General features: G+C 58.7%; 2 protein-coding genes across 6 annotated transcripts in view; one reads left to right on the top strand and one right to left on the bottom strand.

The window, feature by feature from the left end:
* The first annotated feature begins 3716 nt into the window (after positions 1–3716).
* On the top strand, positions 3717–14732 carry CCNQ (cyclin Q). 3 transcript variants are annotated; one of them, XM_032330658.1, is made up of 6 exons: positions 3864–3975; positions 4688–4930; positions 6599–6782; positions 8325–8457; positions 10477–10704; positions 14192–14732. In XM_032330658.1, the coding sequence occupies exons 3-6, from the start codon at positions 6613–6615 to the stop codon at positions 14279–14281; spliced, it is 621 nt and encodes a 206-aa protein (XP_032186549.1). In that variant the 5' UTR covers positions 3864–3975; positions 4688–4930; positions 6599–6612; the 3' UTR covers positions 14282–14732. The 3 variants fall into 3 exon arrangements, with proteins under 3 accessions (XP_032186547.1, XP_032186548.1, XP_032186549.1); XM_032330656.1 differs by lacking the exon at positions 4688–4930 and having other exon boundaries at positions 3717–3975; XM_032330657.1 differs by lacking the exon at positions 4688–4930 and having other exon boundaries at positions 3718–3975; positions 14252–14732.
* Positions 14733–20832: 6100 nt separating this feature from the next.
* ATP2B3 (ATPase plasma membrane Ca2+ transporting 3) overlaps positions 20833–25202 on the bottom strand; it is a 66379-nt gene continuing 62009 nt past the window's right edge. For 2 of the 3 annotated variants that reach the window (XM_032329469.1, XM_032329473.1), the window contains exon 21: positions 20833–21416. In XM_032329469.1, coding sequence (XP_032185360.1) covers positions 21096–21416 — 321 coding nt within the window. In that variant the 3' untranslated portion in view covers positions 20833–21095. The remainder of the gene's footprint in view (positions 21417–25202) is intronic. The other variant, XM_032329470.1, reaches the window with a different exon arrangement.

The raw sequence follows: 25202 nt of genomic DNA, 5'->3' as shown, positions 1-25202 counted from the left end.
GCAGGCTCGGCGAAGGCAGGGCCCCAGTCAGGCTTTGGTTTCACAAAGGTGGCTTTGTCTGGAGCATGTGGGGTGGGGGAGGAGGGCAAGGCTCCAGAAGGGAGACCCTGTCTGCTTCATCCCAGCACCAGGCCCGAGCCCCACTCACGCAGGGAAGGAGGCAGGGGGCCAGGAGAGTGGGGGTGAGGAATCCTCCAGAGGAAGGTGCTTGGGGCAGGAAGGAGCATGTCGTGGTCACTCTTCAGAAACAGGATTGACCTCCCACCCCAAATTTGAACGTGCCCCTCCTCCGAGCTCACAAGGCGTGACCCTGATGCTCCGGGTGGGGCCACCTGATCAGGTCCTGAGGGCGGATCCTCGGGCATGGAGCCAGTACCCTTGTCAGAGAGACCCCGGAGAGCTCATGTGCCCGTTCCACCGCGTGAGGCACAGTGAGAACTTGCTTTCTGCAAACCGCGAGAGGGTTCTCACCAGAGCTCACCGATGCTGACACTCTGATCTTGGATTTCCAGCCTCCTGACATTTGAGAAAGAGATGTCTGTTGTCTCTCCGTCACCTAGCCTGTGGTGTTTTGCTCTAGTAGCCCGAGTGGGCTACGATGACGGCGGTGTAGGAGGGGAACAGGCTCACCCAGCGGGGGCCGGGCGCGGGGGGCAAGGGCCGGGCAGGCAGCAGGCTATGGAGTTCAGGACGCACGTGGCTTCACAGCGGTCTAGTCGAGAAGGGTGGGGGGGCAGAGGGCAGGGGAAATGGGAAGGTGGATTCTGAGGGAGGCGGTTGGGACAGCCAGTGGGGAGAGATCGGAGGCCCAGAAGGGGTTTGGGGAGAGCTGGGGAGAGGTGGGGAAGGAGGAGTGACAGTGGAGTGAGGTTCTCAGGTTCCAAGGACCCGCAACAGGACCGGACTTGGATGAAGGGGCTCCTCATGACCACCCTGGGGCGAAGGCCACTGGGGAGGAGGTGGGCAGGGTGAGCACTTTGGAAATCCTCCCCTGTCCTTGAAGACCAGTCAGGCTTTCCAGTGGCCCTGCCTGGGCGCAGCCTTTCCTCTGTACCCCGAAGGCCCCTCCCCATTCTCTGCTTCATCCTTTGAGCTTCGGCCTGAGTCCGGCTCACTCCCTCGCTCATTAGGTGAGGAGGAGGCCAGGCTGTACTCAGTGCGGAGGCGCCCAGTAAAGGTTAGATAAGGCGACCTTGGCAAATACCATAGAATCCTCTTCCGATAGGATTGTCCGCCCCTCCTGTATTGATCATCTTCTCTGTACAGGGCCTGGAGATAATCCCCGGGCAAGGTCAGGGGATGGTTGGGGGCGGTGGGGGGGGGCTGTGAGGATGCCACCTTTGGGAGGGGTGACAGGAAGGGAGGGCCCATGCCGTGGGTGTGGCTTGATGGTGGGAGAGGAAGCCCTGCCGAGAGGTTTGCTGACTCCCACTGGTGGCTAGTGAATTATTCATTTGTCAACCACCCTGTCCAGGCTGTTTGCTGGGAGGGTGCCCTGTGACCCAGGGTTTTAAAAATTAATGTGTTCATTGAGTCATTCCCTTGACTCACGTTCATGGGCGCCTGTTACTTGCTGAGCCCAGATTCTTCACACTACAAAAGGTGTGTGGGGGGGAATTCAAGCTGTGCTGTTTAACCCGCAAACACAGGGGGTGGAGAGGTGACAGGCAGGTCATTGGGCCAGGGCCCGGAGGGAAGAGTGGGTGAGACAACTTGTGCGTGTGGATGTGTGTGCATGGGTGGGGGGGATTGCCTGATGTGTGTGTACATTTGCATGTGAGTGTGGGGAGGGGTGTGCGTGTGTTGTGCCCCTTTAGGCTGGTGCTCTGGGTGGTCTGGGTTTCAGCCTCGGCTGGGGGACAGCAGTGACAGAGTGCTCAAGGCATGACAGGTGTTAGCAGCACAGGGGCCTCCGGGCCCCGAGCCCCTTTACACATATGCACATGGGTACATGTGGGCAAGCACGCACACACACACACCCACACACGCACAGGTACTCAGCCCAGAGGGCCTGGGCCTTGCCTCAGACAGAGGGAGTTGGGGAGAGGGGTTTGGGGCAGGATTCCCTTCACTGGGCAGAGCTTGTGTGAAGACCATTAGGCGGGGGGGTTATAACTTCCAGGGAGTTGCACTCCTGTTGCCAGGAGTGGCACAGTGGTGGGATCTGCGGCTTGTCAGTTGACAGGGTGACTCCCTGAGAACTGGCATGTTAGGCTAAGGCCTCAGCCTTCTCCTGAGTGTAAGGGGTTCTGGGAGATGGGAGGCAGCACTGAGCCCGTCAGGCTTACATTTTAGGAGGCTCGCTCTGGCTGGTGGCTGGTGTTCCGGGCCGGACTCGGGGCCCCTAGGTTGTGATCCCTGGAAGCTGGGATCGGCGAAGGGTCTTTGCCAGATGTGATCAAGTGAAGGGTGCAAGCTGAGATCACCCTGAATTTCCTCACTGGCTCTAAATGCAGAGGCAAGTAACAGGGGAGACACAGAGACACACAGAAGAGAAGGCCATGTGACAGCAGAGGCCTGCAGTGACATGGCCATGAGCCGAGAACACCTGGGGCCACCAGCAGCTGGAACAGGCAAGGAAGCATTGTCCCCTGCAGAGAGCGTGGCCCTGCGGACACTTGGATGTTAGACTTCCGGCCTCCAGAGCTGTGGGAGGATGAGTTCCTGTTGTTTTCAGTCCCTCGCTTCGTGGTTTTGTTACAGTGGGCACAGGAAGCCAACCACCATGGCTGGCGTAGAGAAAAAGACTTGGGGGGGGTTGGTTTGGGAGAGGGATGGGGGAGTGGAGGAAGGAGACAAGGTTGTCCTGGGTGGGTCAGGAGGTAGAGCCGTCAGGACCCTCACCCGGGTCCAGTCACCCTGGCGGATGAGCTTGGGAGCAGTGGCCTTTTCCTCTCAAAGTTCCCAGCTCTCTCAAATCATAGCAACCATCTGATGATACCGGAATGACCCGGATGACCGGGTCGTTAGTTTGGGAGTCCCTCTGGTGCTCTATATCCCTACCGCCCGACGTGGGATACCCTGCTTGTGGAAAACGCACGGACGAAGTGGGCGATGGCATCGTGAGCTGGATATTCAACAACATTCATTCATTTAAGCTCCTAGTGTGCGTCAGCCCGGGAAGGTGAGCACAAGCCAGATAACCAAGGGATGCAGAAGAAAATCCCAGAGGCAGGACCCCACAACACACTCGCTCTTCGCACATGTCCTCCGGGGCTCGTCCACCTGTCTGCAGACGTGGCAGATGCGAACGCGGGCACTGAGCCGCAGGATTTCTCCCGCTGGGAGTCGCAGACCCCTCACAGGCAAGCGCCCCTCGCCCCGGGGGCTGGCACTCCCCACCGGCCGTCCCAGTCCTAAAGCACGCTGGGCCACCAGCCTGGAGCGACGTCCGAGTGGGACCGCGGGGACTTGCCGCTACGATGCCCGGGGTGCCCGTGACCTCGCGACGCAGCCCAGCCAGTTCCGGCCGCGGGGCACCGGACCGGCGGCTCTTGGGGGCGGGCGTAAGCCCCCCAGGGACGGGCCTGCGGTTCTCAAGGGCGGGGCGCGCGCCGTTCGGGGGCAGGTGGGCCGCCAGCCAGCCGCCGCCCGGCCACGTCCGCGTCTGCGCCGGCGCCGGCGCCTGCGCGGAGCCGCGGAGTCATTCGCCCCCCCCCCCCCCCCCCGCCGCCCGCCAACCCCGGGCGGGGAGCTGGGAGGCGGGGCGGCGCGGGCTGGGGCGGGGCGGCGGGGCGGCGGGGCGGCGGGGCTGGGCGGCTGGCCGCGCCCGCCGCGAGGACCCCCGGAGCCGGTGGCCGCGCGCTGGGGCCCCTTTTCCTTCCGGCGGGGGGTCCGGGGCCGCGGGGCGGGGCCTCATGGAGGCCGTTGGCCTGGACAGTTGCGGAGTGGGGTGCACGGCGCGGGCTGCCGAGGGGCGGCCGGCACCCGAGGCGAGGGTGCACTTCCGAGTGACGAGGTTCATCATGGAGGCAGGTAACCGCGCTGGGGAGAGGCCCGGCCTTGCGGGAACCCCCTTCCCGGAGCAGGGGACGCGCAGGACGGGCAGCGGGCGCGGCTGGACAGGGTGGGGGCGGGGAGAGGCCCGGCTCAGGGGTGCAGGCCCCTGCTTCCCGCCGCGCCCTGTGTGCTAGGCTTTGAGCTGCGAGGAGGACACACACGGTCACTGCCACCTCGCGGACGGGCGCGCGGGCCCAAGGAGAGGACGTGGACAGGGGCTGGCGCGAGCGACAAGGTGGTCGGATCCCAGCGCCCGCGGCTTGCTGTCCCCCCCGCCCTCGCGCCTGCAGGCACATCTGTCTCCCTGCGCCCTTGGTCTCGCGGAGCCTTTCGGGGGCCGCCGTTGGTGAGGCTCGTGACGGGCCCTGTCGGCGAGGTCCCGTCCCAGCGAGGACCCAGGTGGAGTGCCGCTCCGGTTCTGAAAACCCTTTCCAGGCTGTGTTCACGGAGGTGTTGGGTGCCCCTGCTTCCAAGCCGAGACAATGAAGCGAATCGGATCCCGTGGAAACACTGTATCTCTCTCTGGCAATAGTATCTCGGGGGCGGCCGGTTACTTTTGATCTTTGTTACTTTGTGCATAGTCTGTGCCAGCGGGCTTCGGGCGAGTCGGCTTTCAAGTCCAAGTCAGCCGTCCGGGGGAAATGATGCAGGACCATTAAGCCCAGGGATGTGTACATTTAATTTCCAGGAAGTTGCACGAGGTCCGAAGAAGGATGGCGGTGGCCTCCCACAGGCTGCCATGCATCCGCTTGGAGGGTCCGTGTAAACCAGGGCAGCCTGCTGCCCTTTGAGGACTTGCTACATGAAACAGGGCTTGGAGGGTCATGTGCAGCTATGACTCCGTATCTGACGTCTCGGGACTGAAGAGTCTCGTGTAGGAACTGCCTATGTAACTGAAGTTTAAACCTTGACGTGCTAAAAGCTCCTCCAGGTACCGCTCTCCAAGGACTTCTTTATAAAATGTGTTGCGTATGCCCCTGCTCTCCGTGTGGGGCCAAACACGTGTCCTCCAAAGGTGGCCCCATCCTAATTCCCCCGAAACTGTGACCCTGTGACTCTCTGACCCCATGACTGCATGCTCCCATGCAGCAAAGGAGATTTTGCAGCTGGGATTAGCATCTTGATATGGGGAAACTACCCTAGTTTATTCACTGGGCCCAGGATAATCTCACCTATCACATCCTTAGAGGTAGGAGTGACTGGCAGAGTGGAAGGCCGTGGAGTGAGGGAAGCAGAGTTAGAAGATGCTCCCCCTGACTTTGACAAGGGGGGCAGGGGCCACAAGCAAAGACTGCAGGATGCCTGGAAGCTAGGAAGGGCAAGGAAGCATTCTCCTCTGGAGGCTCCAGAAGGAACCCACCCTGCCCACACCTTGAATTTAGCCCTGTAAGTCCCATTTCAGACTTCTGACCATAAGGACTGTAAGAGAAACAGTACGTGTCGTTTGTGGTAATTCACTGCAGTAGCCCCAGGGAACTAAGGCACCGCGGGGAGAGGATATTGACTGTAATCTTTTTTTTTTTTAATTTTTAAGATTTTATTTATTTATTTGACAGAGGTCACAAGTAGGCAGAGAGGCAGGCAGAGAGAGAGAGGGGGAAGCAGGCTCCCTGCTGAGTAGGGAGCCGATGCTCCATCCCAGGATTCTGGGATCATGACCTGAGCTGACAGCAGAGGCTTTAACCCACTGGGCCACCCAGGCGCCCCTATTGACTGTAATCTTAATGACTGTTGGTTGTCACCCACCTTCTTTCAGTCTGTTGGATGTCATTTAACCTTCTCTTGTTAACCCTGGTTACTGTGAATTTATATGGGTTCTGTTACCTAGTGCAGGGATTTCCCTAGGAGCCGTCCAGAGCTGAGATGGGGTGGGCTGGGCCGTGGGCTTTATCCCCTAAATCAAACCACCACGTGTTCTGGTTTTTGAGTTGTTCCCTTTTCTGTGTGTCGCTCTTCTTGCCTGGTACCTGCTGGGGGCCGTAGGTTTTGCTTTTTTCCTGCTCTGCCTGCAGTTGCCTTTGGCAGTCACTCTGCTTGTTTTCCTTGCCCTTTCCAACCTGCAGGCAAGGAAACCGGGGCCGAGTATAATCTTTAGTTGTAACCCTGGGACTCTGTGGCGTCTGTTCGATGCTCAGAGGCCTTTCCCCTGCTGTCATCTTGGCAGGATTTTTGTTCCGTGAGCTGTGGGAGTGAAGGTGACTTCTGGTTAAGTGGTTTCTGAGGCAGAAACAGACACACAACAGTGTGTGGTTCTTTCCAGAATGTTGTGCAGAGGCTGACATGCCAGGTGTGACTGGGAGGGCTTGACAGAAGTGTGGGGTCTGCAGTGCTGCTGGAGGGGACCTGCATTGGAGCACGAACCCTAGCGGCTTGTCAGCCCCATAGAATCAGAGAGGCCTCGCTTGAAACCTCTCAGATAGAGGACCCAGTGCAAGACCCAGCAGCCGCGGCCAGCCGGGCTCCGGGCTCCTGGTCCTGAGTCTGGTCCTGGTCTGAGCAGGACTATACGCCCTCAGGGCCCCACCCCGCAGCTGCAGCCCTGCTCCGGCAGAGGGTGAGCCCGGCCTGAGCTCCTCTCCCGCCTGCTTTCTCTTGGTAGGAGTCAAGCTAGGGATGCAGTCCATTCCCATCGCCACTGCTTGTACCATTTACCATAAGTTCTTCTGCGAGATCAACCTGGACACCTATGACCCCTACTTGGTCGCCATGTCTTCCCTTTATTTGGCCGGCAAAGTGGAGGAACAGCACCTGCGCACTCGGGACATCATCAACGTGTCCAACAGGTAACAGCTTCCGGGCCAGGCCCTGTGGGAGGACTCACTGGTGTTCACCCAAGTGGGAGGGCAGAGAAGGGTCCCGCTGAGCCCCGACCTCTAGTGACAGCGGTCAAGCTCAGAAGGAAGCACCAGGGTGGTCCTGAGCCAGGTGAGAAGCGCTGGCAGCAAAGGCAGGCGGCGTTCCTGTGTCACAAATGGGGTGAGTGGACGAGAAGCTGGGGCTGGGTTAAGGGATGTCTCAAAGGCCCGAAAGAGTGTAGGGGAGCTGGGGTCCTGGGGAGGGGAGCATGGCTAGAACATAGGGAGATTGGAGAGATGTGTCAAGATTCGTCTAGAGTTTTGGGCAGGATGGATAGAACCAGTTGTGTTCTGTGGGACCCGTAGGACCTTCCCAGGCAGGGGAGGGTGTGGACCCAGTTGGGCAATTATTTTATTAAGATGGTGTGGGAAACCAAGTCAGAATCGCTAACAAGCATCTCTTGCCTGGTGTGGGAATGGTGCTCTGTGGGCAGCCCCCGTGGGTCCAAGCAGCTGTGTTCCTACTGGGGAAGGATATGGGGGTCCGGCCAGGCTGCACTGAGACCCAGGGGGCCCAGCAGTTTGTGAAAAGTTACTGACTAGCAGTATGGCGTAACCTTTCTAGAAACTAATCATTAGGAAAGTAAACTGTTCTGTGCTGCTTCTCTTTTAATCAACAGGTAACAGAAAGAGCCCTCTCTGCCCCCTAAGCATGACAGGTTCATAGTGTACCATGAAAGCCTAAGAGAGAAACTGGAGAGGGAACCAAGGGAGAGCCGGAGGAGCCCACCTGTAATCGCCAGGTCCCCGGCGGGGGGGGGGGGGGAGGACTGGTAGAGGGGAAATTGTCTGGACCGCTAATCAGACATGAGCACCTGGGTGGGGTTCTGTGGGGAAGTTGCAGAAGGATCGAGAAACTAGGAAAGCTGAGTCATTGGCAGAGAATTTTGATCACTTGAGTGTGAATCCTGTTCTCTTACATCTCAGTGATCTTGCGTAGGTGGGATATATATGGCGTAAATAAGGACAGAAGGATCTGGAACAAAGGAAAGACAGTCTGGGAACATAAAGCTGAACTACATTTATTCTTCTGTGTATAGCGACCCCATGACACATTTTAGGACCTTCCTTGGGCCCAGAGTAGGAGTCCTGGGCGCAGCCATCCCGGGCGGTAAACCCCACGTCTGATCCCAGCTGACTGTGACGGGAAACGCGATCAGTTCAGGGTGTTAGAGCCTCCGGTTCTCCTGGAGCAGTCACAAAGAGCTCGTCTTTACGCTGGGCATGTTGCTGAGTGATACGGGACAGCCCGTGAGGGCTGAAACTAGAAGCCGGCTTCTTTGCTCTGCTGGTTGCTTTTTTTGTCCTCTGTCGTAGGCCCGTAGATGCAGAGTGACTTCTAAACCCGTCTGTAGAACCAGCCCCATCCACGGCAGAGCCCTGGGGTTTGGGTCTGGACGCTAGGGGATTTGGGGGGCTCCCTGGGGGCACCTCCCCAGCCGCCGCGAACGCCACTGTCTCTCCATGCAGGTATTTCCACCCGGGCGGCGAGCCGCTGGAGCTGGACTCCCGCTTCTGGGCTCTTCGGGACAGCATAGTGCAGTGCGAGCTCCTCATGCTGAGGGTCCTGCGTTTCCAAGTCTCCTTCCAGCACCCGCACAAGGTACCTGCCGGGGGGAGTGGCAACCGTTTATGAGCCTTTTCGTTCCTTATCCCGAGACTGCCCCCACCGAACGCTCCCGAACATGTGGGCCACGAGAGGAAGAGCAGAGTCGCAGCCAGACACTGGGGCTCCTGCCTGAGCGCTGGGACTGGCTTGTGCGGCCCCTCCTGTCCCCACTCGCCGGGTTTCCTCCGGCAGCTCTCATTTCAGCTTCTGCCTTTTGGCCCACTTGGCTGAGGCCACGAGCTGGGACCCGTGTGACTCTGCAGCCCTTGCTGGTCCCGTGACCCCACGCAGATCGTGTGCTCAGCGGAGCCACGGGGAAGCGGGGCTGCTTTCGTGATGCCCCAGGGTTCGTGTCCCCAAGAGCCGCTCCTCTTACCTCAGAGCTCACATGCCGCCCAGCTGTGCTTCGAGACCCACGAGAAGAGCTGAGTCAGAGAGTTACAGAGTTAGGCGGGTGCACTTTTAACCGCTAGGAGCGCAGAAGCCCCAGTAGAATGGGTTCTGACAGCAGCAGAAGGGATATGTGAGACCCTCGGAGCACTTGGATGTGACACTTTGGGGGCTCCAGGCCCCCATGTGGGCAGCTTGGGAGGGTAGCCTGCAGGGCAGGATGTGGGGGTTGGGACAAGGGGGTTGGGACATGGGTTGGGGACAGGATTTCATTTTGTTTTGAATTGAGACTTGCACTGAGGTGATTGTAGGTGTGCAGGCAGTCGGAGGGAATAGCGCAGAGATCCTGCCCAAAATGGACACTGTGCAGCCTTCCCGGGTGGAAACATTTCGCAGAACTCCAATGTGCCAGCAGGGGTGTCGGCACTGGGGCAGCCCCATTGCCCTGCTGGGGACTCTCGGGGTGGCTGGGTGGTCGCTTGCACAATTTCATTCCATATGCCCCTGCATATATCCGTGGCCACAGCTGAACTACAGAGCAACTCCCATCACCACAGCTCCTTACAGTCTCACCCCGGCCTTCTAGATGGCCTTTCTAATCCCGGAAACCCTGGTAGAGATTTAAAATAGTCGTGTTTCCGGTCGGTCGGTTGGTCGGTCGCCTGATGCAGGGGAAGGCAGGAGCCGGCTGGGCTCCGGGTCTGGGGAGGAATAGCACCTGCCAAGGGGGCTGTCGGGTGGGGGAGTGGGGTTCAGTGTTGCCCGAGCCTAGCGCCCTTCCGCGCACGTCAGGTCGGGACGGGGTCTCCGGGAGCCGATGAGCCCCCCCTTCCTGGCAGGCTGGGGTCGCATGCGTGTGTGTTCAGGCCTGTGCAGGGGGCTCATCAGCGTGTTTGTAGGTCGGGCAGTTCAGCAAAGCGGCTCTCTTCCCAGAGCGGGGACAGATAGCTGAGCTGAAAAGCCATTCTGAGTCTGCAGCCCAGCACTCCCGGAAAGCATGGTCACCAGTCTTAGTCCGGAAAGCAGGCGTCCTGTCCCCCGGCAGTCCCTGGCCTGAGGCTGGGCCCACGGGCGCCGCATTCTGTTTGGAAGACGAGGACGCTATTTCCGGAGCTTACGTTGAGTTGGGCAAGGGGATACGCAGAATGGTTTCTGACGGCAGCTAGAGCAGGGCCAGGTGACGGAGAGGGACTATGGTAGGGGTGGCCATTGTGAGAGGCTCGCACAAGTTCCAGGAGCTGGGCCAGGAGTTGAGCGTGGGTGGGCACCCGGGCCTGGGGCCGGAGGGAGAGACCATTTCGGGCAGAGGGAGCCATGAATGCCAAGGCTGGAGGAGTTAGCGAGCTTGGCCTCTTTAAACGTGGTGGGAAGGCAGGGTGGCGCAGGGCTTGGAGGCCAGTGGAAGGCACTGGGACTTTTTTTCTAAGGGACCCAGGGAGCTGTTGGAGGGCTTGAACAGAGAGACGACTCGATCTGGTTTGTGTTTTATTCCTATCGAAACAGCTTAGGGGCAGAGCGGCTGGTGGGCGGTGGGGTGGGGGCACAGTGCCTCCCAGCAAGGAGTCAGGTGTCCTGGGGGCTGGAGCCCCAAAGGCCCGTTGGCTGACTGGTGTGTCTTTGCAGTACCTGCTCCACTACCTGATTTCCCTCAAGAACTGGCTGAACCGTTACAGCTGGCAGCGGACCCCCATTTCCGTCACTGCCTGGGCCCTGCTGCGGGACAGCTACCACGGGGGGCTGTGCCTCCGGTTCCGGGCTCAGCACATAGCCGTGGCAGTGCTCCACCTGGCCCTGCAGGCCTATGGGGTGGAGGTGCCCGCCGAGGCCGAGGCCGAGAAGCCGTGGTGGCAGGTGAGGTGACCGCTCAGTCTGCTGGTGTGTCCCCCTTTCCTTCGCCTGAGGACTCGTCCGTGTTTCTTTGTAGGCACTGTCCAGGAAGGAAGATACGGGCTGCTTAGCAATACTGAAGCTTGAACACTCCCTGTCATGATTGTCTAAGGCAGGGGCTCTCCCCCTTGGCACCATGGACGTCTGGGGCTGGATCGTTTTCCATGGCGACACCATTCTGTGCAGCCCGGTAGACGCCCCAGTCGTGACCATCAGAGGTGTCTCCAGACCTTACCGAGTGTCCCAGGGTGGGGCTCAGCCCCGGCTGTTCAGCCAAGCACTTCTGTTGAATTGAGCGGGAGCTTGCCCCAGATCTGAGGTTTCATAAACTTGGATTCACACCAGAAGACGTACAGGGGATCCTCTGAAAAGATGGGTTCAACATGGACAGACAGACAGACGGTAGATGGGTCGGGAGCCGGCAGAAGGCTGGAGGGGCGGACAGACAGAGGGGTGACAGAAGACGGACCGGCGGCTGGGTGGCTAGATGGCGGATGGCGAGGCTGAAGGTCACGAGCTGGGCCGGCTTCCCCCGGACCTGCTGAGCCCCCAGCACGGTTGGTAGAGCACGGGTCTGGGGGAAGGGCTGCCCTCGAGCTTCCCTGAGGAGGCCCCTGTGTCTCACAGCGGAATTTTGAGACCATTTTTGGTTTTCCCTTCCCCGTGCTAGACCTGAGTCTAGTTTGCTCATCCTTTCATGTAACACCTCGTAGTGTGGCCTGGCCCTGGAGGAGGGTCTCCGCGAGCGCTGCCCGCGGTCCCTGAGGGTTTCTCCTCCTTGGGCGCCCTCCCTCCGCGGCCAACCACCAGTGGCCAGAAGTCTTCTAAAAGGCATCCTCTGTTTCCCGAAGAGAGGGGGGCCCTCCTAGGTCTGCTCCTGGCACCCCCGCCCTTCCCGCAGCTCGTGGCTCCCATGGCGGACCTCCTTTCCTGGTGTCCTCCGGCCGCGGGCCCTCTGCGGAGACCCGGCTCCTCCCGCAGTTCGTTCTCTTACCCTTCGCTGTCTGTCCAACCCCTGCGGCTACCCAAGGTAGCAAGCGCCAGGAGGGCAGGCATCTTGTCTGCTTTATCAGCCGCCCTAGGCCCTGTGTCTAGACCCGGCACATAGTGGGTGCTCGTGTGTCTTTGAGCAGACACGTCTGTGGCCCTGGTCTCAGGTGAGACACAGGTGCTCTGACAGCATGGGGTTGAAAGGGGTCTGCGTAGACAGAAAGTAGTGCTCTGTGCTGGGGTTTCTCGGGGACTTCCAGATCGTGTGACCATAGTGTCCCGGCCCTGCTCTCCGGGGGCGTGTGGGGGGCATGGCAGCCCCTGCCAGCTTGGCTGCTCGGATCTGCGATTTCATCGCTCTTTCCCATTGTCCGGCTCTCCTGTGTGTGTCTGCCTTTCTGCTCTCCTTTCCTGTCCCTGCTCCTGAGCGACCCTGGTCACCCCCTCACCGCCTCTGCCTCCCACTCCCTGCCCTCAGCAGGGGAGGTGCTGGGAGGCAGCCACGGCAGGCAGCCACCGCAGACAGCCACCGTAGGCCTGCTTTCTGGGCGGCACCGGCTTACAAGTGATTGTTAAGACTGGGAAGGGGGCAAACTCGTTTCCACTCAGCTCTTCACCTTTTCCGCCTGGCTCCGGGCCATATGCACCAGGAGCATCCAGAATCGGGGGGCCTTTTGGGCTTGTGATGTGCAAGGACCAGTTGCCTTATGAGAAATGGCTCTGGATGACGCCTCCCTCACCCCCCCCCGCCCCCGCCACAACGTCTGCCCGCCTGGCCCTGGACGCTGATGTCTGAGTTGGGAGATACTTTTCCTCCTTGCTCGCCACTCCCTGTGGCAACCACCTCTCTGTTGTCCCTTGTCTCCCGGGGGCTGGGGCTTTGCCTTACTGGTCAGGAGCCGTGGGAGGAGAAGCCTGCGGGTACTCGAGGGTGAGAGGGGCAGGCCTTTGCGCCAAGCTGTGTGGGGCCTCCGGGTGGACGAGGCACTGACTCTGGAGCGGGGGTCAGAATGTCTGTCCTTCTGGAGGCTGAGCACTGGTCCGTGGTACGGATGGGCCACGCTGTGACTGCATTCCTCTAGGGTGGACTCTCGGATTGCTTCCACCTTTTGGCCTGGGACTACTTTTTAAGTCTTTTCTTGGCTTGAGGTCCCCAGGAACACATAAGGAGTGAACCTTGGCAAGCAAGCCCCAGCCCGTATTTTGGGAAGCACTGATTTTCCACTTAGAGTCTGGAGCAGGAGGGCCGATCTTCATGGCCAGGGTTTGGGATTTTCGGGCCACAGTTCCCTACCTGTGGCAGTAGCTTATGGAGGGCCCCGGATTTCTTTGGTGGCTGTGGGAGGGGTGGGCTCACGTCTAGTTTTTGCCCTGGCTTGACCCAAGGTCTTGACCCTACTGGTACCTTGGTTCCCCAGGCAGCAACCCCTGGGCCCAAGAGGCCACAGCATCTAACCGAGATCTCCTTGTTTTGCTTTTTATTTCCCGTGCCATCAGGGGCCCCCGAGAGCACCCGCAGGCTCGATGCTTCACTAGGAGGGCTCGCAGAACTCAGAAGAGCCGTACAGCGGCTCCTGGTCACGGCCGTTGTGGTCAGTGACAGTGGAAGCGCACAGTTGGAATCGGCAAGGATGCGAGGAGCGTAGGGCGGGGGCCGGGACAGACCAGGCGGGAGCTTCCGGGCCCCTGGCCGGCGGGGGCATGGGCCGGGCCCTTTTTCCTGCGGCCTGGGGTGACAGCCTGCCCTGGGCCCCGCCACCAGGGAAGCCTTCCTGAGCGGTGCTGTCAGGGGACTTGAGTGTGGGGTCGGTCCCATGGGCCTGGAGCTCCTGTTTGGCTGACCTTGGATGCTCATCTCTGCCCTCCTGCCCCCTCCCGGGAGGTGAAGCTAAGAGGTGTGGCCCAGCTCCGCCCCAGGGGGACTGAGACCCTCTCATGGGGCAGGACATCCCGGGGGCCCGAGGTCCTTTCCCTGGGGCTGGGCAGGGACCAGAACTTCCTTGGGAACATGTGGTGTTCTCCCTGAGCTGCACACCCCTCTTGGTCTGGGCCCCTAGGGGTTCACCTGATGATTCTATAAGCTCCGGAGCGCAGTCAGGAGCCTGGCTGGTCTAGGCTGTGGAACAGGTGCAGGTGTGCTCCAGGGCCGGCCCGGGGTGGAGTGCAGTTCAGTGGTTTAGCCTGTTTACTTCTGGAAATGAACCCCTGGCCCAGCTCTGTCACCAGCCCCCTGTCCTGTCTGGGCAGATGATCCCCGAGGCCTTTTCCATCTGGAGTGGTCTCTGCTTTGTGGTCAGCGAGGCTGGCAGCGGACGGGCTTCGTGGAGAGCTGCCGTCATCTCTGATCGCCAAGCCTCTGTGCCCTCCCCTGTGCAGTGCGGTTTGGCGGTTAGCGGCGGGTGCCTGCCTTGTTTCTCACAGACGGAGTCTAACCGGAACCTGTTTTCCTTCTCCTTTCTAGGTGTTTAGTGACGACCTTACCAAGCCAATCATTGATAACATTGTGTCTGATCTCATTCAGATTTATACCATGGACACAGAGATCCCCTAAGGCCCTGGTCCAGGCCTGCCCAAAGAAGCCTGGGATGCTCGGCTGCCTGGGGACGGCATCACCACGTCGCTGTGACGGCTGGTCCCCAGAAGACCAGCTGGGGGGACTGGTTTTGTGCTGCTGGAGACGGGCTGGTGAAGGCGATGACCTGCTGCCACTCTGATTCTCATGCTGACTGTCCCCGGCAGCTGTGGTCCAGACGGTGATGGGCACTGTGCCTCCTGCGGGCAGGCCGGGGTGCACCAGGGGAAGGGCCCCCCAGGCATCCGTGTCTGCTTCTGTCCTTTGAGAGGACGGTGACTGCAGTTGAGGTGTGACGTCATTGGAAGCAAAATCCAAGAACAGACGAGACTGTACCCTTGGGGATTTTTTAAAGCCAGATTTATAGGAAGTATGAATGTGCAACACAGATGGAATTTTATTTTGTATAATAAAAGATGATACAAATCGTTGGAGACGCCCTGTCTTTGTTCTGTGGCCCAGGCTGCTCTGGGGGCTCTCCAGCCTTGGTTTCCCCAGAAGTGCTCTCCCTGGATGGAAGTGCCCCTTGTGCCTCCACTGCTTTCTGAGGCCCTGGTGTCCCAAGTGTGCGCTCATATCCTGGTGACGTTCCCGAAGGAGTCCCCGTGTCCTCACTCTGCCACAGGGACATCTGCAGAACTTGGCGCCCGTCCCATTCAGTGAGCAAGCATCAGTTTTGGAGAGAGGGACTGGGGAGCATCACTTGGGTTCCCCAAACCCAGACCTGACCAAAATGTAACTAGAAAGTACTTGATAGTTTTTTCTTAAGTGTGACGCCGGGGAGTCTGGACGGAGAGCCATGACACACTCCTGACCCACTCAAAGGGCAAAGGGCAGTTCTTCCAGAAGACCTGGCTTTTGGGTGCTTTAGAGAAACAGAGCAGCCTAGGTGGTTGTGGGAGCTGGCCGGGATGCTGGGGTCCAGCCAGCTGCCGCCGAATGCTCGTCTCCAGTGGAGACACACGGAGGTGTCCCATACCAGTCACAAGTTAGGCAGCAGGGCTTGCTTGAGTTTACTTAGCAACCGTCTTTGTGTTCAGGATGAGAGATCGGAGTAAATGTCCACTCTTGTACTGTGTGCTTTCCATATCTGTCCGCCCAGCGCAACCGGGAGCTCTCTGAGGACAAGGCTGGTGCTCGGAGCCGGGGCTCTGAGTGCGGAGCGGGTGGCGAGGAGTTAGGCCTCTCTCTGGGAGCAGCTCTCGCTCTCACTGCTCCTTTCTGTCTTCTGCTGTTTAAAGAGGACCTCGTCTGCCTCGTGCGCTTCCTCCCCACAGGTTGGGCCCCGGCGTCGACCCCTGGACCCCAGCCTCGCCCGTCCCGCCCTGACCCGGCGCTGCCCTTGGCCAGTGCCTGTTGCTGGTCTGAATGGAATAGGGCAACAGAAGTTTCGCTTCTGGATGTTTCTCTGTCTTCTCTCCCCTGACCAGATCACAGGCTCTTACAGAAGCTTCCATTTCTTCGGCTCTCTTAAGGTTGAGCCTCCAGAGAGGTAGCCGGCCCCCACACACTTGATGCGAGGTCATTTGCTCAGCTCTTAGGAAGCAGAGCGCCCTGCCCTGGTGGGAGGGCTGGATGGAGGGGTATGGGAGAAGCCTCTGGAGAGTTCTCTCCATCTGCTCTTGTTCCCGTCTGTTTGCTCCCCACCCCTGTCCCAGGACTTACCAGAAAGAAGGGAAGATGGCTGGCTAAAGCTCTCTTGGGATTTGGTGAACATCCCCGCTCCCGTCTTGAGGGCCCTGTTTCCGAACCGGGAAAACTTGGCTCCGAAGGCTCTGGTCTGGGGTTCGGGGCAGGCTCTGGAGATCCCGTAGCTCTAGGTTTCCTTTTATGATGACTGCATAGCAGGCCCCTTCTTTTCTTTCTGTGGGACTCAGTTTCCCACTTTGTATATAGAGCAGGTTGGACCAAATGATCCCAGACTGGGATTGCTGATCACTCGTTTCATTTTTTATTTTATTTTTTTCTGATTGCTATTTTAAAATCCCTTAACCGGCCCCTGTGCCTGTCGTGCTTTTCGGTGGGACTTGCAGGCCTCGCCTGCTGGCCTCTGGGCCTGTCCTGTCAGCGCTTACCCCGTGGGGGTCGTCTCTGTTTCCCTGATGCAGCTGCGGCCGGGGGCCCCCCCTTCTGCGTCCTCGTCATCGGGAGGGAGGTGGAGGAAAGGCCCTGGTCAGCAGTGAGGGATGGTGATGAGATTTCCTAAAACCCAAAGCTTCCAGGAGCTTCTTAGTCCAGAGCACATCTTAATTACTGTAAAGTGATAAACGGCCGAGCCTTGCCTGGCCCATCAAACGGGTGGAAAGAGGGGAGCAGTCCGGGTTCTATGAGGAACTTGGCTGGTCTCTTCCTTTCCAGCCACAGTTGAGTGAATGGTGTCCCCGAATGGATGTGTCTCTGTCCCAACTCCTGGAACGTCGGGGTGGGTCCTTGTTTGAGAATAGGCTCTCTGTAGCTATTGTCAGTGTGAGGTGAGATCCTATGGGAGTAGGCTGGGTCTGAATCTGAGACAACTGGTGTCCTGGTAAGATGCAGCGGTGGCCCGCGCGGAGGCAGGAGGCAGCCGGCCCGTGGTGGCAGGAGGAGTGGCGCCCATGGGCAGGCCAAGGACGGTGGCGACCGACCGCAGCCGCTGGAAGACTCAAGGAAGGATCACCCCCAGAGCCTTCGGGAGCGGGAGGGCCAGCCTGCCCGCACCTGGATTCCTGCCTTCTGGCCCCCGGAGCATGGGGGGTGGGTGACGGTCTTGTTATTTTAGGCCCCCGCTCTGCAACCCTCCCCCCCCGCCCCCACCACCACCATTGTCAGCTCCTACCAGGCCTTCCTCAGACTCCCGAGCTGCACCTTTGCTCCCAGGGGTGCTCCTGGGTGGTGAACTGTCGGCCAGCTTTGTGCAGGGATGGGTGCTGTAGTGCTGCCCAGTTGTCTCCCACGGCAGAAATTAGCAATGTGGGGGGTGCGCAACACCCTCTGTAAGGTGCCAGCTCCCTGCCCACGGCGTGGAGCCCCCATCTAGACTTGCTCGGCCTTTCGGTTCAAGGTGGACTCCTACCTCTGTGAAGCAAGGGCTCTTTTCTATTTGTGTGTCTGCTGTTTGCTGTTACTGGTCTTTCTGCCTTTTTTAGACATACGGGCTCTGGCGGTTGGGAGGGTTCGGAGCCGTTTTTCCCTTTCTTGGCAGCTTCCCTGGAAAAGGCATCCACTGGCGCTGCCAAGTTTGAAGGGGTGATGTGTGGAGGCGAGATGGAAACAGGCACAGACGATGTGGGCAGTCTTGGCCCGGTCGCCGTGGTGGTCATTTGCAAGTTTTGGACCAGAGCTGCCTTTGTGGTTCTGCTGGCAGAGTGGAGGGGCCGGGTCGCAGGGCACAGTTGTCCCCCGCTGCAGGCCTGCGGGCGTGCGAAGGGATGGAGGGGAATGACCCGGTGAGCAAGTGAATGACAGAAATAATGGGTTTCCTTTCCCCGGCTTTGCCTTAAAGAGGAATTCTGATTACACCCTTTGTACGCTGCTGGTGGCGTGGGCGGTTTCAAAGGGTTTCAAATGGTGCAGCCGCTTTGGAAAACAGTGTGGCAGCTCCTCAAAAAATTAAACCTAGCATTACCAGATGACCCAGTAATTGCACTTCTGGATGGAGACCCAAAAGCAGGGACTCAACCAGGTATTTGTACACCCGTGTTCGCGTGATTCACAGTAGCCCAAAGGTAGAAGCAATCCAGGTGCCCCTGGTGGATGAGTGGATAAAGAAAATAGGGTCTAGCCATACAATGGAATGTTCTTCAGCTTTAAAAAGGCAGGAAATTCTGACACAGGCTACAAACACACATGAAGCTTGAGGACATGGTGCTGAGTGACATCAGCCAGTTTCAGTTACTGTCTGCCTGCACTGCTGTGGCTTTCCGAGAGCAGTCAGACCCCAAGAGACAGAAAGGCCAGCGGGCACCAGGAGCTGTGGGGGCGGTGCACGGGACGAGGAATTAGTGTCCAATGTGAGCAGATTTCAGTTTGGGGAGATAAAAGTGTTCTGCAGACGGATGGGGGAGGGGGACGACTGCACAGCACCCCCTGAAAGTACTTCATGTCATTGCTTAAAATTGGAGCGTGACTTTTATGGTGTATTTTGCAGCAGTCAAAAGAAAAAAAAATGTGCGTTTGGGTTGGTGGCCCCTGCCCTCAACTTCCTTGGAGGACGCCAGCCTGGACCTTCAGGTGAGGCCCCTCTGGGTCCAGACAGTTAGAGCACTGCCATGCAAACCTTCGCTAACAGTGCCTCTGACCCCCACAGGGCAGGCGAGCCCTTTCTTCCTTCCAGAAGGGTTGGACCTGGGACTGCACACCCAGGCGGGAGCTCTACCATCCCTGGGGCTCATCTCAGTGGTGGCGAAGCAGATGAAGACACCTCCTTTTCATTGCAAATGAGAATTCACCAACTAATAAATCACACATGCTACCCAGACTGGGACTGTAGGAGCCTTTCTTTCTTTCTTTCTTTCTTTTTTTTTTTTAATACACAGAAATTTTGGTCTATTCTTTAAATTAGGAAATTCAACTACAGACTTTAAATTATTATGCATCCGGTCTTCCTCATTAAGATACTTTTTGTTCATCTTTATAACAGGCAGATAAGAATGTAAAACATATTTAAATGAACACAGCTGACCAAGCCATTCCATATAATATGCTCGATAGAGGGGGGCTTCCTCACAAGACAGGTCCCTTAGCCAGAGCGACAATCGGAGGTCATAGCGCCCCTTTTTTGAACCCCACACCCCGAGGAAAGGCAACCTAGGGACTAAACAATGGACACACATAGGAGGCAACTTTGTACAGCAGCAGTGAGGGCGGTTGGTCTATGCTGACCGTTCGTTCTACCGAGGTGTCTCTAACAGGGAATGAAAAGAAGCCCATGAGCAGAGCATACGCCCCTTATCTTCTTCAGTTGAAAGATTTCCAATTTTATTTCTAGTTTAAGAACACACAGACCCTCAACAGATTGAGTTGCCCTTTTTGTTGTTTGAACAAGGACATTAGGGAACAATTTACAAATGGGTAACATTCTCAATGTGCCCTTTGGAATAAAGGGATGGCTTTAAGTTATCTGTAGCTGGCATTTTAAGTGGGATTTTCTTGTCTAACTGGAACTCCTTTGCCTGAGATTTGACTACTCCTGCTCAGCTCGGGCCCAAGTGAGAGGCACAGGCTGGGCCTCAACCACCTCTGGGCAAAACACGAGACAGCCGCGTTCGGCAGGTAAAGGACCCTCTGCGTTTTCTGCATTTCCCTCCCTGGTTAGTGTGCATTCAGGGGAAACTGAGGCTTGGCACCAGGAGTGCCCATACGGCAGGGAGAGGTCCCCGAGGGAACCGTCTGGGGAGCCCAGGCCCAGCTCTCCCGCCTGCAGACAGGGTGCTCGGCCGGCGCGGCGAAGCTCACCTCCTCAGCCTTCTGGGCTCGTGGGGCTGAGCCACAGGGGCCCCCAGGGTCTCTGCTCCCACGTCGGCTTCCCCCATGTCCCCGTGGGTGGCTGCACACACAGAGCCACGCCTGCGTGGGTCATAGTTGTCCTTGAATGAGTGCTTTGGCAGGTGGTGACTGAGAACTGACCCCAGTCACTTGACAAACCCCTCAGCCCAACTTCTTGGTTGCAGTTGCATCAGCTCCTCTTGGGTTTGGACAGTACCTCTTCCTCTTCCACTTTCTGCCTGACTCTTGGTGCTCTCCCCACCCCCACCCCACCTCTGGACCTGGCTGTCCTGGGGCTGCTCTGGGTTCCGGGTTCTCCCGAGGGGGCGGCAGCTGGGCCGTGGACAAAGAAGGCCCGCCGGCCAGAGCTCAGGACTTGGAGTTGAAACCCAAGGGCACAGGAAGCAAGACTCCCCTTTCCACCTACTGGAGGGGATCATTCTCATCAATACTTTGGTATTTTCCTTTTAAATAAAAAATTCCACCGAAAGGGTCCCGCCCCCATAGGCAGGGGTCTCAACGGGAGAAAGTTCCCATTCTCACCGTCCTGGCCTCGTGTCTCTCTCCCCGACCTTCTCAGGAATCTGCACAGCAACACTCCCAGGAACCGGGCAGGAGGGAGGACCAGGTTGGAGCACAGAGGCTGGGCGGAAGGTGGGGGGCAGCGGTGGGGGGGCCAAGCAACCGAAAAGATACTCTCGCAGTCCCGTTCCCTGAAAAAACCTCGCCACAGTAAATAATGGAATTTCAAAATGAAAACACCTGATAAGAGGAATGGAAATATCATGCTGATAAATAGCTCCTTATTCTTTAAATATGCATCGGGTCATATATGTACGTATATGTCTATACGCACACACACAGTTATGCACACACGCGCACACATACAGACCGCACGTGTGTCCTGGGGGAGGGGCGCCCGGTGGTGCAGGTCCGTTTGCCGGCGGCTCCCGGCGGGGAGGCGGGGGGCTGGCCGGGCATCCTGTGCGAACCTGTGGGTCCGCTCGCTCTCGGGTGGGTGCGATGCAACGCCCGCCCCATCAGCCAAGCACAGCCCCCGGCCCCACCGCACAGCCGGAACGGCGAATGTCTGGTGGAACTGTAGTGTTCGTTTAAAAAAAATGCTTCGATAGAAAAATGGGAAACGCAGCTCTGCTCACGCTCTAGTTTCTCCCTCCTCGTCCTCGGTGCCAGGTAGGAAGCCTCGGGTGGAGCGGCCCCCCGCGAGTGCCGCGCGAGCACCCCTGCCGCCGCCTTGGCCGTGCCTTCCTCGCAGGCCCACGCCGGCCGGCCGCGTGCGCGCGTGTGCGGTGCGCTGAGAGCAGTTCCCCTAGAGGGACGTCTCCACGCTGTGGAGCGGGCTCCCGGGTCTGGAAGAAAACGCTGACGAGGTAGCTGACTTGGTGCCGTGCGTGGTCAGGTAGATGCCGCTGTCTATGGCGTTGTTGTTCTGGTTGGGGGCCGGGGGCGGGGGGGCCCGCAGGCGCTCCTCATTCTCGTCCACGTCCGTGTCATCGATGAGCGGGATGTTGTGGGTGTAGTCATTGATCAGAAACTCGGGCGTCGCCATGAAGTTGTGAATGGAGGTCTTGGATTCCGGTTTCTCCAGGCCTTCGTAGAGCGAGCTACGGAATGCTTTCACCACCCGGATCTGGAGCGCGAGGTGGGGGCAGGGAGGCAGGGCGGGGGGCCAGACAGGAAGGGAGGAAGGGGGGAAGGAGACGGCAGTCAGTGGCGCTGGCGCGGCAAGTCCCACCCACGGCAGTGGTCCTTCCACCCGAGCGGAGCAACGGGGGCCGCTCTGCCTGGCGGCGCTAAGGGCTCCCCGGACTGGGTCCGCATCTCGTCATCTGATCCACACGCCGGACAAGTGGCAGTGGCTTTCTCTAGGCCCACCCAGGCGGGTATTTGGAAGCTGGAGAGCGATCAGTGTGTGAGACTCTGGGCTGTTACCTCCCCTTCCCCCTACCAGAAAGTCCCCAGAACTTTCTGATAAGAGAAAGTCTCCAGTCTGTGGGCACTTTACTGGCCTTTCCCAAGCGGGTCTCCCTTCCTGGCTTCTCTACAGACCTCTTCTCTGTCCCTCTGGCTCTCGTCACTGTCACCAGCCCCCATCGTGCCCAGACCCATATGGCCATCAGTCTTTCTGCTGCACCCAGCACAGCTGACAGACACTCCTTCTGGAAACTCTTCCCGGTTTCCCTGAATTGCCACTGCTGGCCCTACTCCTATGTCACTGGGTGCTCAGGCCCTGTCTCCCCCACTTCTCCTTCCTCTGTCTCATGGCGCCCCGGAGCCCCAGCACTGGTTCATTCGCCCTGGCCCATCTCCCAGCCCCGACCGCCTCCACTGAAAATGGCTCCAGTTTCGACTGCACCCACTAAGCCCGGCCTGCTTGGATGCCCGGATCCAACGCAACCATGCCTCATGCCTCCGACAGGCCCCTGCCTGCGGCTGGGCGCCTGCGGCTGGTTGTCCTTTCCCTCCGCAGACCCTTCGGCCTTCGCGTGTCCTGCCGTCACAGGCATTTTGCAATCTGGCGCTCGTTGCGCCTCCAGCCTGTCTCACCCTGCGCTGCCCTCCTCTTCAATTTCGAAGCCACATAACTTCTTTTGGTCCCTGGAATCTGCCGTGTTCTCCCTCTTTTCTAGATCTCGCTTCCTGGCTGCTCCACTGGCTTTGACAGATGTCACGTCAGCATAACTCTCCACAGGGAAGAGCTTCCCACAGTGCCCTGGTCCCTGGCTACGGTGGCCCTTGTCCCAAGCCGAACTCGAGCCCCCTTCCCCCTCCCCCCCCTCCGGCCAGATCTTGCTCCCAGAAAGAGGCTCTTGGTCATGAGTGCTCATGTCACCAGGTCTACGAGCCACAGAGCTGAGGCCTCCCTTCGTTCCCTCCCCGGTCCCCCTCCACCTTGGCTCCCTCTTGGTTCTAGAAGCTCAATTCGAAGGGAAGGCCTCTGCTGGGCCCCGCGTGAGCCAGCAGCAAAGCCGGCTCTTCCCTGTGTGAGCGGGTGGACATAGCATCAGTCCCACAGTCATTTCCACGTCAAAGGTTCTAGGACTTGGCTTTCTTGGTTTCGACTAGGTGTTGGCCAACTGTGGCCCACGGGCTAACACAGGCTCTCAGCCCCACAGCCACGCCCTTTCCTTTCTGCATTGTCTCTGCAATGCAGTTCTTGATCCCAGGGCAGAGCTGGGTCGTTGCGACAGAGACCTGGCCTTTATAAGAGAAATTTGCTGGCCCCTAAAAGCTGTCACCTAAATGGTGACATTTAGACCATGAATCCCTGTGGACCTTCCAGGAGTTGTCCTTGCGCGGCCAAGCACAGCGCTGCGAAATCCGTTTAAGCCCCGTGAGCCTCGCAGCCCTGTGAGTGCAGAAAGTCAGCCAGAGGGCTCCGTGAAACTGGGACTTCCTAACTCCAAATCTTACATCTGGCTAGGACTGTCTCTGAATTCGGTGAAGTCACACCTTCTGGATTACAGATGGCCAAAGATTCGCCCTCAGTTTCTCAACTCTCCCAGACTGGCTACTGAGAAAGGGGTAACCCAGAAGTTGACGTAAGAATCGTTCATATTTTTAATGAGAGAGAATTCTTTTGTCATTGCAGATGTGGCCTCATTATTTGGGCCTTTTCTGGGGCCAGCACGGGGGAAGGGGGAGCTCCCGGGACGTTTACAGCGGCTGGTGCGCCGGTGGTGGAAAACCCGCTCCAGCTGTCGGCAGCGTACCTCAAGCCACAGAAAGGACAGCAAGCCAGATCCTGCTGCCCTTGACCCTGGGTGCCTTTGTGGTAAGTTTGGCAGCAACGATCTGATGATCCTGGCTACACCTTTTCCTCTAGCTGAGCCTGTCCCCTCCTTTGGACCTGGGTCATAAAGTCAGACCCATCTTCAGGACGCCCTGTGCCTGGCTGAACTCCAAAGTCCTTGTCCAAAAAGGGAAGCCAGCCATTCCCTCTCCAGCTTCCGCAGCTCTGGAATGTTCCCTCAGGGTGCTCCTCCCAAGTATAATCAGACTCATTTTAATGACTGTCTCGTCACTGGTCTGGTCCTGTCGACAGAGACAGAGCATGGCACAGCTGTCGCTCCGTCGCTCAGTCCCTAAAGCGGGGCCCAGGGCTGCTCACACAGACCTGTGTCATCTCAAGTCTCTTTCGGGTCCCACTTTCCCGCATTCAAGCCTCAGGCTGTTAACAGATTGCTTGGTATTGGGAGTTTGATGGGGTGCGTTCAGGCCACCTGACCCTGAAGGGCACCGTGACCTCCTGGGATGGGTTTGGTGAGAACCGGCAAATGTTTCGAGAAGAGAGGCCTGCCCCAGAGACCCGAGCTCACACACGGGGGGCTTCGGAACAACCCCACGGCAGAGTTCAGGGGGTCCCAGCAAAAGAGTGACCAAGGCTGAGCGGAAGGAGCGCCTCCCCAAGCTGCAGGGGGAGTCCCTTGGGCCATCTCTCCATCTCTGCCACTCCCCAAGGGACCTGGCCACCCTCAAGGCTATCAGGGCCAGCATATATACACACCCTTCATACCCCCTATGTCTGCAGCCAGCTGCACCCTTTCCCCGCATGCCCTGCTGTCCCTCATGTCCCTTGGATGGCAGACGGGTCTATCAGTTTGCGGGAGGCTGAAGGTCAGCCCTGGTCTTCCCATTCTCGTGCAGGGCTCTGGCCAAACCACAGAGGTGCCTCGATTCCCGACCCCAGAGCCCTGCCTCAGCATGTCCCATGGCCCCCAGGTCCCCACCCTCTTCACAACGGGGCTCTCTCTGCCTCTCACAACCCCCAAGGGCAGAGACCCCGACTGCCCGTTCCCGCCGCCCTCCCTGGCTCCCGCCTGCGTGGCGCACAGCTTCGGGGTCCCGCAGCCTCCCTCCTCTCCGACTGTTGAATCACACCCACCCTCCCTAACCTGGCTCAGGTGGGGGCCTCCAAGCATTCCAGCAGGCGATGGGGCTGCCCTGGGTCCACTCCGTGCAGTACAGGAATGCACCGAACTGAACCCCGCCTCCCCGCCGAAAAAGTCCATTTTACTGTCAGGTAACTTAAGAGTAAAAGAAAGACAGGAAAAGCACTTTCCAATAAAGATGCCTCCCTCGGGTTGTAGCCAGGGTGTCTGGGAGAGCCGAGGAGGATCCGACAGAGGCCCGTTGTACCCCGCATTTCCCGATGTCTGAGAGGCAGCCCTGCTTGCTCCCGCACTGCCTGGCACCTCACCCCTGCACCCACTCAAGGGTGTTGTCCCCTCCCTGGCCTAGCTTACTCATTTGTCTTATCTTAAAAGAGACTCTCCTGGGGCCATAGTCCCCTCTAGCTGCCTACAATGGCTGGTTCTTTCCTGACCCCATCTCCCCAGGGACCTCCCCATCTGGGAGTGCAGTGCTCTTCGTGCCACACTCCTGCTTCCCGGCTCAGATGGTTCTCTGCCCTCTC

This window comes from Mustela erminea, chromosome X (assembly GCF_009829155.1).
Source record: "Mustela erminea isolate mMusErm1 chromosome X, mMusErm1.Pri, whole genome shotgun sequence".
NCBI lineage: Eukaryota > Metazoa > Chordata > Mammalia > Carnivora > Mustelidae > Mustela > Mustela erminea.
This window is presented reverse-complemented; position numbering and strand designations above follow the sequence as displayed.